The 13044-nt window shown below is 39.1% G+C and overlaps 1 protein-coding gene across 1 annotated transcript; it reads right to left on the bottom strand.

The window, feature by feature from the left end:
* Positions 1-320: 320 nt before the first annotated feature.
* On the bottom strand, positions 321-12290 carry si:dkey-94f20.4 (synembryn-A). The gene is made up of 14 exons (XM_022669419.2): positions 12152-12290; positions 10304-10389; positions 9059-9106; positions 8654-8671; positions 8011-8097; positions 6662-7191; positions 6180-6315; positions 5421-5612; positions 4637-4731; positions 4385-4535; positions 4115-4210; positions 2998-3142; positions 2633-2912; positions 321-1134 (listed from the first exon to the last, which is right to left on the bottom strand). The coding sequence occupies exons 2-14, from the start codon at positions 10385-10387 to the stop codon at positions 993-995; spliced, it is 2004 nt and encodes a 667-aa protein (XP_022525140.2). The 5' UTR covers positions 10388-10389; positions 12152-12290; the 3' UTR covers positions 321-992.
* Positions 12291-13044: the final 754 nt, after the last annotated feature.

Below are 13044 nucleotides of genomic sequence, written 5' to 3'. Positions count from 1 at the left end.
TAACTACTGAACTCTAGAGCCCCACTGGGCTTGCATGTTCATTTAAGTTTATTCTGGGTGTGGTGGAGGGCATTTTCGAGCCGAATAAAGGTACGTTTGAGTTCATTTACTCCCCGTGTCTGTGTATCTCTGTGAGCTTCCTCCTTCCGGGTCACAGTGGTCACGCCCCTAACCCCAGGGGCATACCACAATATATATATATATATATATATATATATATATATATATATATATATATGACTGAAATATTAATTTTACTTTCATACCACACAGCTTTTCTCTTTGTAAAGCTTCACATAATCACATAATTATCACCCAAAATTACGTCTGGAAAAAATAAGAGAGCACTTAAAAACGATGAGGTTCTTGAATTTGACCAAATTGAAAACCTCTAAAATATAATCAAGAGGAAGATGGATGATCACAAGCCATCAAACCACCAAACTGAACTGCTTGAATTTTTACACCAGGAGTAAAGCAGCACAAAGTTATCCAAAAGCAGTGTGTAAAACTGGTGGAGGAGAACATGATGCCAAGATGCATGAAAAAAACTGCGATTAAAAACCAACCAGGGTTATTCCACCAAATATTGATTTCTCATTTTCTGCAAATAAATGCTTTAAATGACAATATTTTTATTTGGAATTTGGGAGAAATTAAAAAATAAACAATAATATTAATTTTACTTAAAAATAAACCTATAAATAGCAAAATCAGAAAAACTGATTCAGAAACTGAAGTGCTCTCTTAATTTTTTTTTAATCATTTTTATGGTTAGCATTCATTTTTCCCATAGAGATAAACAGCTAAACCCGGAACTCCTTATATGGGCATGGTACCCACTACAGGTCAATTTCTGGGACAGTACAGATATTTAAGCACAGTCAGGTTCAGACAGGGTAGTTTAACTCTGCAGTCTGATGGCGGATTCTCGTACTACTACAAATTTACAAAACACAGTTACTGTCAATCATCCTCATCCAATCCTGCCTTTACTCCACATTCAACAAGTCGTCCGCTCCCTCCTCCTCCTCCTCCTCTGATCCATCCTCTTCCTCTGTGAGGTCCCTAAGGCTTGCCAGAGGAGTCAGCTGACCCTGAGCGTCCAGTCCCATTGGCTGAATCATGTTGTCCCTGGTGAAGAGTTGGGAAAAATGATTAATAGTGTAATAGTGATGGAGTAACTGTGAAAATAATAATAATATATATATATATATATATATATATATATATATATATATATATATATATATATATATATATTATAAAGCAAATTCGTGAAGATTTGGATTTGGTAAGATATGTAAGAGATTAAATTGTGTTTATCAGTCAAGCATCACTGGTTGTAAGTGACCAATGCCCATCATTTGATTTAGTTTTTTAGTCATACAATGTTACGTGTGTAATTACTTGTGTCCAGATCTGATGCAGTAACTTGGGATCAGGGCCAGTCTGATTACAAAAAGCAATGGATCAGGTATCAGACATTTTAAATCCTGTCTTTATGTCTTTATATCAGTCTTTTTTTAATTACAGCATTCAGAGAGTCATGTGGTGTCTTTAAGGTGCCATTAATTGAGGCGGACATAAACGGAAAAGATAAACAAAAGCAAGACTACAAAAAAACATGAAAGTAAAGAAACAATAGCAACCTATCAGATGTGTAAATGTACAAGATCGAACAACCGCGCTAGAAACAAGGGGGCTGTAAATACACAGGAATACTGAAAACAGAAAACACCTGGGACAGGTAATAAGGGGGTGGAGCTACAAACGACACAGGTGGAAGCACTGAAGACGTGGGTGGAGACAAGTAGAAAACATAAGATGACGGAGATGGAAGGACAGAAAACAAAACAAAAGCATGACACACTTTTTGTCCTGTTTTATTTATTTTTTGGTCTCTTTGTGCTTTTCCTCTATCTGTTTGTTTTCCTCACCATGTGCTGTGTAAAATATGGCTCTGTTTTGTTTCTGCATTGTCTCCGCCCTAGCTCCACCTTGTTATTATTGTTACCACCTGCACAGTAAATTCGCTAGTGTTAAATCAACACTGTAAGAGTTAAATTAACACTGAGGGTGTAAAACACTGGCAAATTTTCTGTGTGTGTCTTATTTGTAACCCAGCCCCCTCGTTATCCTCCCCAGGTGTTTCTTGTCAGTGTATAAGTAGCCCCTTTGTTTCAGTCTTCCTTTGTCTGGTCTTGTGGTTGTATGTTGTCGGCAGTTCATTGTGCTCGTAGGTTTGGCTTGTTTGTCTTCTTTTTTCTTTTGTTTCTTTTGGTTTGTAGCTTTATTTGTTTAAAAAATAGGAGAACCACATACCTCGTTTTACATGTCAGGGCCCTCAAAAATCTATAATGAAGTGTGGAGATACTTTGATTGGTTTGTTAATGGTGTAAAAATAGCCATTTCTATGCCCCTATCACTAGCATTGTAAGCCTGTTGGGAGCATCAGCTAAAAGTGTTGTTTTTCGGTCTGCTGGGGGAAAATGGAGGGGGGCTATTCAACACAAGTTTGTACTCGTCATCATGTTTCACTACAATCCGAGTCCATTTCACACTAGATTTCTCCTTTAAGCCCAGTCTTTATCTAAACTGCAGTGTCAGTGGTGAATTTTAATTCTCTCACTTGGACAGTTTGTTGATCAGGCTGACGAGTCTTCGGGCCTCCTCCTCTTTCTCCTCCTCAGTCATTCCCTCCATCGGGTCGGGCAGCTCCTCCTCCAACCTGCCCGTCACCGGGTTTATACGGCTCTTCACCTGCCGGTACTCTTCGGTGTCTGAATCTGAATCGCTGGAGTACCGCGTCCCTGATGACGTGCCCTTCGACCTCTGACCTCCCAGCAAGCCCCGCGTGGCCAGGAGGCCTGCAGCGTTCCCGTAGCCGGTGTACTTCACAAAGCGCCTGACTGGAAACAGAACGAGCTTAGTACTTAGTGCTGCAAACTTAATTCTTCTACAAACTATCGCTTTAAAACAATAAAGATTCAGTACCATTTTCCTTGCAGAGTACAAACAGCAGGTCAGCAGCGCAGTGTTTCAGCTCTGTATCCAGGTGGGTCATCAGTCTGACCAGCCGGCTCTTCACTGTGCTTCCCTCCTCTGGCCTCATACTCACATCCCTCAGGGGGGGCAGAATCTGAGGTCATTTAACAAATAACACGTCAACATTAACACACACATAAGAGTGTAGTACAGTGGGCGTAGTAAAGGTGTTGTTCTCTATATGTAGCAATGTGTTACATAAGTATAGAAATTCATGAGTAGGTCTGGTGTAGTTGTAACTGTGGTGTTTTCATAATTGTGGGGTAGTGTGGGTGTAGTATAGGAGCACTACAGGTGTTTTATAGATGTAGTACAGGTGTAGTATATGTACAGTTCTACAGGTGATTTATTTGTGTAGTACAAGTGTAATACAGGTGTTGTATGGGTGTAGTGCAGGTTTTGTATTTGTATAGTACTGGTGTTATAAATGTAGTACAGGTGTAGTAAAGGTTAGCACGGGTGATTTATAGGTGTAGTACAAATGTATTACAGGTTTAGTATAGGTGCATTACAGGATTCTTATAGGTATAGTACAATTGTTTTATAGGTGTAGTACAGGGTTTGTATATGTATAGTACAGGTGTAATACAGATGTAGTACAGGTTTAGTATAGGTATAGTACCATCATTTTATAGATGTAATACAGGTGTTTTATAGGCGTAGTATATGTAAAGTACAGGTGTAGTATAGGTGTTTTGTAGCTGTCGTACAGGTGTAGTATAGGTGTTTTATAGCTGTCGTACAGGTATAGTATAGGTGTTTTATAGCTGTCGTACAGGTGTAGTATAGGTGTTTTATAGCTGTCGTACAGGTGTAGTATAGGTGTTTTATAGCTGTCGTACAGGTGTAGTACAGTTGTTTTATAGGTGTAGTGCAGGTGTAGTGTAGGTTATATGTATAGTACAGGTTTTTATAGGTATAGTACAGGATTAGTATAGGTATAGTACCATCATTTTACAGATGTAGTACAGGCCTTTCATAGGTGTAGTATAGGTATAATATAGGTGTAGTACAGGTGTAGTGCAGGTGTAGTACAGGTGTAGTGTATGTGTAATGCATGTCTTGCCTGCTGTCTGAGGTAGCGGCGGGTTCCTCTGTGTGCTCTGGAGCACTCTGTGAGCAGATTCAGCACAGGGGTCAGTCTGGCCTTCACCTTCTCCCCCTGCACAGTATAAACCACATCACACACTCACCACTCACCTTCTTATTCACTATATTACATCACCATCAGAACGAGGGATTCCTCCCCCCTCTCTCTCCTCCACTGTTCATTTTATTATTGAGAATAATAACAGGACAGTGTCATCATCACATGTCCACACCAGGTGTCCCTCACCTTCTCCAGTCTCCTCTCCAGGTACACCAGCAGGCTGTGAACACAGTCCATGTTGACTCCGTCCATCTGCTCGGAGTCTGGCTGCAGGGGAACGCACAGCAGCACGTCCAGGCAGCTCAGCGGCAGCGCCGACAGCAGGTTCACCGTGTGTCTGAGCGGGGGAGGGGAGGGGTAAATATATTTATTTTATTGTTTTAAACCTTTGGACAGTGTTGAGTGAAGACGCCACATCAACAGATGATCATCACTCACCCCTTCAGCTCCTCAGTCTCCTCCTCTCCCTCACAGCGCACCAACAGACAGTGGCGGAGAACTGCAGCCAGGCGGCGATAGAGAGTAGCATTTTCCTGATACACCAAAGAACAGGTTACTGTAAATATTGTTATAAATGTTGTCTGGGCTTTACAATACATGGACATGTTCATGTTTGTCTGCTCCATAAAGTCCTATTCTATTGGCAATACCTTAAAGGCAGCCAATAGCACACAGCGTACTCTCAACCAGAAATGACTGTATACCTTGAGAACTGCATCGGGCACTACAGCATTTACCCATGAAGGTAAAAAAAAATCAAACAAAAAGCTAGACTGGGACTCTATTTCTAATTTTTCCCCATTTTCTCCCCAATTTTGCTCAGACAATTGCCCAACACACTCATTAGGACTCCCCCTATAACCAGTAATGCCCCCCAACACACCAGGAGGGTGAAAACTAACACATGCTTCCTCTGACACATTTAAAGTCAGACTCCGCCTCTTTTTCGAGCTGCTGCTGATGCAGCATTGCCAAATAGCATCACAGCGCACTTGAAGGAAAGCGCAGCGACTCGGTTCTGATACATCAGCTCACAGATGCAGCCTTGTGCTAATCGACATCACCCTAGGAGTGATGTAGGGAGAGAGTGCGATCTACCCACCCGGAGGGAGCAGGGCCAATTTTGCTCCCTCTGAGCACCGGCAGCTTGATGGTAAAGATCTTATTTGACTAAATCTTTCAGTTCCTAATAAAACGCTTGGTGGATATGACGTGTACTGACCTCATCTGGGTCCTGGGAGTGTGCGCTGTGTGTGATGTTAAAAAGGATCTTCAGGACTTCCTGTGCTCGCAGCGAGTCCTCCACAGACACGAGGGCAGCATCGGGTTCCAGAGGTGCAACTTCATACTGTTCCTTCCACTGTACCGACACACACCTCTCCAGCACTGTGGTCAACACCACAACCCCTCCCTCCTGACAGAGGGAAGAAATGAGTGGAGAAATCAGAACCAGTTTCAGTCCATTAATTATATCAGTTTTGGTTTTCACATCCGCAGAGATACAAATGAGACACAAACAGTCTGGGGCGCCGAGTGGTCCAGCGGTCTTAAGTGCTGCCACTGTGATCGGGAGATCGCTAGTTGAAATGCCGGTCATGCAGCTTGCCATTAGCTGCCGGAGCCCCAAGAGAGCACAATTGGCCTTGCTCTCTCGGGGTGGATAGATGGCACTCTTTTCTGATGCATCATTGCCAAGTAGCATCATATTCTCAGGTTCCGATACATCAGCTCACAGACGCAGCCTTGTGCTGATCAACATCAACGTAGGAGTGATGAGGGGAAAGAGCACCATCTACTGTACCCACCCAGAGAGAGCAAGACCAACTGTGCTCTCTCAGGGCTCCGGCAGCTGATGGCAAGCTGCATGCCCGGGATTCGAACAGCCAAAGTGTAAGGGTGCCAATGTTTTTGGCCATTATATAACCCAGCATTGCTGTAAGTAAAAGATGAAGATTAAGATCAAGATTCAGGTTTCTGGTACCTGCTTAAGCTGGTTCCTCAGCTCAGGCCTCAGAGCAGTTAGCAGAAATATGAGGCGCAGTTCATAATATTGACCACTTGGTGTTGACGCTGATTGAGACTCCTTGTCCAGCTTTGCAGTTAAACCACTGAGGAGACTGAAAAAAACAAGCATAGATAAAACAGAAACACATACAATCAGATAATTAACTGGCTGCTTAAGACTCAAGAACTCAAGAACTGTGCTAAAAAGACACAACTTCCCAGCATGCACCCACACCGGACTTCCCTGACTCCTCTAATCACATGACGCTATGGCGTTTCCGCTCTCCAAGTTAATAATTGGCTCCACCTGCCCTCCCTAGTATATATACCCCTCTGTTTGCTCAGTCCTTTGATGAGTATTGAATGTAATAATGTAATAAACTCTGTCATTTATTATGGTCTGTCCTGCATGAGACTATTATAAGCCAGGAAGAGCATTTTGAGCAGATTTGCTCCTACCTGAGCTCGGCTGCTCTCTCTTGGGCCCAGGCGCTGTTGTAAATAACATTGCAGAGGATTTTCACAGCCTCTTTATTTTGTTCTTCTTCACACTTCTGAGCTCCTTTACCGTCCTCCTCCTCGTCTTTGTCCTCGTCCTCCACCACACTCGCCCTGATGTCCCTCTTTCCTCTCATGAGAGCTTTGAAAACGCTGCTTCTTCTTCGCCTCAAGGCGCTGATGTTATTAGCGTCTGGATTCTCTGCACTCGGCTCTTCATCCTCTCCGTTCTCACCATCGTTCGAGTCCAGGCCTGAGAGAGCTTCCATCACATCCCCGAACAGGTCCGCCTGGTCGTCGAGCTCCTCTCCGGGGTCGGGGGTCTGACTGAAGCCGGCGAGTCTGGCGAGAGTGATGAGGGAGGAATCGGTGAGCAGGCTGTCCAGAACCTTCTTATCTCGAGACAGAATCCGTAACGTACGCAAGCAGACCCGGATCACTCGGCTGTGGGGATCGGACCGCAGGAAACGGATCAGAATGGAGGCTAAACTCTGTGAAAAACATGCAAAATAAACAAGGGACAAATTGATAAAAGTTGCTTGGTGGTTGCTAGGGTGTTCCAATGCAGCTGCTACTGATTTTTTATGGTGGTTGCTTGGGTGTTTTGTGTGGTTTGTCTAAAGCAGCTCCTGAGGTATTTTAGGTAGTTGCTACAGTGTTGTTGTTAGGTGGTTGCTTTGGTAAGGTGGATGTTGTGGTGTTGCCAAGAGGTTGCTAGGTGGCTGCTATTGAGTTACTTAATGGTTACTAGGGTGTGCTAGGTGTTCACACTGTTCACACTGTTCTCATTTCCTATTATCTATCTACTAAAGACAGATTATATCTGTCCAGTATCATTTATTTTACTTTAATTCTAGATATATGGAGATATTTGGAGTGCATATAATATCATATGCAATAATCCAATTAAATTTTTATTATTTTCAGTCATTTTGATGCAGTAGTGTATTCTTAAATTATTTTTCTAATTCAGTGTTTTATCATATCCCCAAAAGAGTATCGTTCTCACAAAAATAAGATGAAATATCGTGATATTATTTTAGGGCCATTTTGCCCACCCCTATTCAAGAGTTCCAAATGGTTCCTATAGTACTTTAAGTGGAATTTGCACATGACATTTGCCTGTGATAATTTAATGTCTATGGCCATCATATGGTTGTTACGGTGTTGTCAAGTAGTTAATGAGATATTTAATGTGGTTGGTTGGGTGATACTAGTGTATTTTTATCACTGTAACATAAGAAATGTGCACAAACCTTTGTTTTAAATTTCATACATCAGTACAAGAACATGTGTTCTGGTAATGTTACCTGTCTCAGAAAGATTTCTCGGTCTTCAGAGCTTTCATCATCCAAATCAGAGTCAGAACCAGGATCTCTGACTTTATTCCTCTTAAACTGCAGCGGGAAAAAGAGAAAGAACACTTTTAGTGGCTCTATTTTAGATGTTAAACCTGTAGGTGAATATGGTTCTTTGAACTTAGACCATGTGGGGAAAAAGTTATTCATCACTGGTGCAATGTCTTATTTATTAATTATTTAATTATTTCATTTTATAAGATTATCAAGCAAACTTTAATATCAGACAAAGATAACCTGAGTAAATAAAAAGCATTTTTTATTATAATTTCATTTATTAAGGCTATTAAAAAGCTATTCAAACTGTGATTCTTTTCCATTGAAGAGCTGTTAAACCCTGAACCATATTGTTTTCTATTAATAGCTGAAATTAATAGTTTCTTTGAAGTATTAAAACATACCAGTCCTGATTAAAATTTAATAAAAATATTATAACCTTTAAAAACGCTTTTATTGTGGTAATTTCTGCCTCTGCAGCGCTGCTACCTCTAAGGTGTGCTATAGGCGAGGAAGTTTTTTCCTTGTACTTTGATATATAGACACATCACACTGCTGCAGCTCACCCAATCAGCAAATATTAATATTTAATATTTACCTCTTCAAGCTCCTGCCTCTTTGGTGTCCCAAACAATAAATTATTAAAGACAAAAAAAGAAGAAAACAGTATAATAGTATAAACATTAATATACACTCATCAAAGAAAGTTGCACACAGGAGTAATAAATAGTAATAATAATAAAAACAAGAAGGGGTCTGGATGCTGTATCAGACTGGCCACTTTATCAGAAACACATACACTCTGCTTGCACTCACAGGCCACTATATTGGAAACACTTGTACAGGGGGTGGGATAGCTGGGTGAGGTAGCGGTGAGGAATTAGCACAGGGAGATTAGGAGAATAATCCTCTACAGTGTCTGTGATGAAACTAAAGAATCATAATCGTCAGGATGTGTGAGGATAAGAGGAAGGATCTAATGAGTGTTGAGTGTTTGTGTTACCTTCTTCCTCTCCCACTCCTCCACATCGAAGAAAAAACACTGTGCGTACTGAAAAAACACAGAGAAAGTGACACATACATCAGTTACACATACAGCAGTAGACAGTATGACTTCAAAAGGCTTTGCTATATTGTGCTATTACACTGTGGTTACGCTACCATCAAATAAACATTGCATTAAACTCTACATACTGTGGTTGTGTGTGCTTTTCATCATGTTTTTGTGTGTACTGCACCTCACACACACACACACGTCATGTTCATTTCTGAGGATGCGTAGTATAAAAATTACAGTACCAGACAAAAGTGTGAACACACCTTCTAATTTAATGATTTATTTTAAATAATAAATAAATACTAAAGTGATCCAGACTATAAAGCAACACATAAGGAATCATGTAGTAACTTAAAAGTGTTAAACAAACCAAAAAATACTCTGTGAAGAAGCATTTAGGTGCTCTTATCTGGGGAGCTGTTAACTTGCAGTTTCTGAGGTTGGTAATTTTGATGAAACTCATACTGATGAGTGCCAGTTCCATCGGCTTAAAGTTTTTAATGGTCTTTGCAGTGACTGTACTTAAGGATAGTTCTTGAAAGTTCTTGAAATGTTTCGGTTTGACTGACCTAATGTATTTTTTCTTTATTTAGTTGAGTAGTTGTTGCTTCTCATAATCTGGATTAGAACATTACTCAAATATTCACTATTCACTGTATACCTGTAACTCTACCTCTTCACTACTTTACTTTAACTGATGCTCTCAAACACTTTATTAAGAGACAAGAAATTCAAGTAATTAACTCTTGATGAGTGCAGAACAGCTGTTAACTGAAAGCCTGAATTCCAGGTTGACTCTAGCTCATAAAACTGACTGAGAAAATCCAGCAGAGATGTGCAAAACCGATCATCTAAACAAGAGGTGCTACTTTGAAGAATCTAAAGTATTTTTGTTTACTAAATAATTTTCATATGTTTTTCTTCATAGTTTGGATGAGTTTAGTATTGATATACAATGCAGAACATTTTAAAATAATTAAAAAAGACTGATTTTAAGGTGTTTTTCTTTAATTTAAACATTTGACCCATCTGACAGGTAAAAAATGTGTTATTGGTAAATACTGTACTTTTCTCACTGTATGTTGTCAGTTCAGAGCTGAGTGATGCTAGTGCTCGTGTGAGGTGCTGTGGGTGTGTTGTGTAATGGAATGAGGTGGGGTATAGTAATCAGCTATAGTGCGTTCTTAGTACCTCTTTATTAAATTGCTGTAGCTGCGTCCTCAGTCCTTCATGATCATGCTGTTTGATGCACTCGATAATCCTCTCCACGTCCATGACTACACACACACACACACACACACACTAGATTATTTTGAATAGACACACACAAACAGGTTCAAAATATACAAGTTCCAAATTCAAAACCGTATCAAATAACTTAACATACTAAATAATACCTTATAATATTATTACAGTTGTATTATATGGCGTATTCCATAGAATAGGTGCCATTTCTGTCCCCAAGAATTTAATGTATGAATGTGCACACAAAATAACTTTAAAATAATTTTTATTATTAAGCATAGTGTCTTGTACATTGACCCAATTGCAAAAGTAAGATATGTAATGAAAACCATTAATAGAAACTACTTAGAACACTGAAAAAAAATAGCATTTATTACCGGCCCCCACTCTCTAACTATAACAACTTTAACATGAAATATAATTATTAAAATGCTTCAGAGATGTAACTTTTTCGCACTGTTGTGTGACTCTGAATCACATATATGCTTAGAAATATTTTTTTCCATGATAAATCCATAATATTTAAGTTAAAATACACATTTTAGTTGTGTCCCTGTTGTGTTTCCTGTTACCGTAACAAATTACCCTTTTTAATAACTGTAACATTCTACAACCGGAAGTCATCAGCTTGTTCTTCTGAAGATCACAAGAAGACCAAAATTAAGTTCCCTCATCAGTTTTTCTGTATATTTGATCTTATTGTAACGATAACTGAGGAGCTCAAGCTCAACAGTCCTGTTACCTAAATTAATTCTTAGATCTTAATTGTTTATTTTTAAAATACAAATTTTGGGAAAATCACTAGAATGTGCTCAGTGTCCTCATGCTATTAGCATATTAGCACACTAGCAATTTAGCTATTTGTCATGTTTTTGCTAATTCTATGCTTAAAACTCAAAACATAAAAAGTATCAGGAATGAGTGCCTGTAACAGGAGTGAGTTAAGGTAACAGGAGTGATTTTTTTTTGTCATAAATATCAATTATTTAAACATGCAGTCAATCATTTTTTAAATAAAGACTTTCTTGAGAGAAAATTGAAGGAATTAGTGGACTAATTGGACTAGTGGACAGCAGTGTTACTCAAAATCAAAAATTATTTTTCTTTCCAGTGCTACTTACTGGAAGCTGACATCTGATTGTGATGTGTATTTTATACAATTATTTAATAAAAAAAAAAAAACTAATTAAATAACACAATAACCAAAATAAGCTTATTTATGCAGTATATTGCATTGGGACAGAACCAACAGAGCAGCAATTAATTGCACAATTAATGTGTTTTGGAAATGTGCTGTAAAATGATGCGATAGTTCACTGACATGCCATAAGTCATGGGACAGAAGTAAGCAAACTGATTATGAAGTGTTATCTTAGAGGACAGCTTGGGAATCGCCAAACCTGTAGTTGTGAGGTCGTGAGGTGTTATCTTGTGAATGAGGTTAAATCCTGGCCAGTGTGCTCATGGCAAGGTGATGTGAATAATCAGAATTCGAGGAAGCAAGGTCAGTGCAGCGTTCTTCAGCTTCTATGGGATTTTCATAGTCAAAATAATTGAATGTAACAATAGATCCTGTCCCATAACCCCTGTCCCTCACCCCTAAAAAAATACCTAAATACATGAGAAATATAAAATAAATAGCTGCATTTAAGATAATTTCACTCACTAAACTAGCTTTTTTCGATGTGATACCTGGAGTATCGTAATATCTGAGATAATTCTATAGATTTAAATATGTCTTATGTTTTATTCTGATACAGAAATATATATCTGATCCTCTGAAGCTCTTCTTACCTCAGTGTTTCAGGCCTGTCCGGAGTCTGCAGGATGCTGAAGATTTTCAGTATTTTGTGTTTGATGGTTCTGTTGATTTCCTTCCTTTTCTGCCTCCCAGTTTTTCTATCAGCTTCTTTCTACTGATCTGTTTCTCTCTCTCTCTCTCTCTCTCTCTCTCTCTCTCTCTCTAATCCTCCCATGCATTAGTTATGCTATAATCCTTTAATATCCCTCCCTCCCTCCCTCCACTTCATCTCTTCTCCCCGACCCTTTAACCTTTTCCTACACTGATGACTGCAGTGACATTTAAAGGCCACTAGATGGTGCCGTTTCACACAGTATCTGTTTTAAGAGATGGCGCGTGCAGCTGAGCATTTAGAATATATTGATATATATATTTTGTGTGTTCTGAAATAATTTGCCTTTATTTCAGCTCCCCATGTTCGTTTTATCTCGTTGGCATTTTGCATTCAAATATCTACTGAGTTTTAGGAAGAACAAATGTGATTAATCGCAGTTAATCACAGAATTTGTTTTGTGATTAATCAGATTAAATATTTTCACAGTGCTGGAACAGATGGTGTTACTGCTACTCCTGAAGCATTTACAAACCTACACACGTACAGCACATTCACACTTCCATAATAAGAAAGACACAGAAACAAAAAGAACTCTTAAAAGTAAAAATTAAGATTAAAAGTCTTTTCCTTACAGAAATTATTATTAATTATTATTTTTAATTCACATTTTTTAATCACTGAAATTAATGCTCATATGGATCATAAATGAGCAGATTATTGTTACTTTTTAATTAAGGTTTGTTTGCTACCTGTTTAAAGTGGCCTAAAATGAAAAAACATCCCAAACACTGGCTAATAATAATAATAATAATAATAATAATAATAATAATA

Source organism: Astyanax mexicanus, chromosome 15 (assembly GCF_023375975.1).
Source record: "Astyanax mexicanus isolate ESR-SI-001 chromosome 15, AstMex3_surface, whole genome shotgun sequence".
Lineage (NCBI taxonomy): Eukaryota > Metazoa > Chordata > Actinopteri > Characiformes > Acestrorhamphidae > Astyanax > Astyanax mexicanus.
The sequence above is the reverse complement of the archived record's forward strand: the minus strand, read 5'-3'. Positions and strand labels throughout refer to the sequence as shown.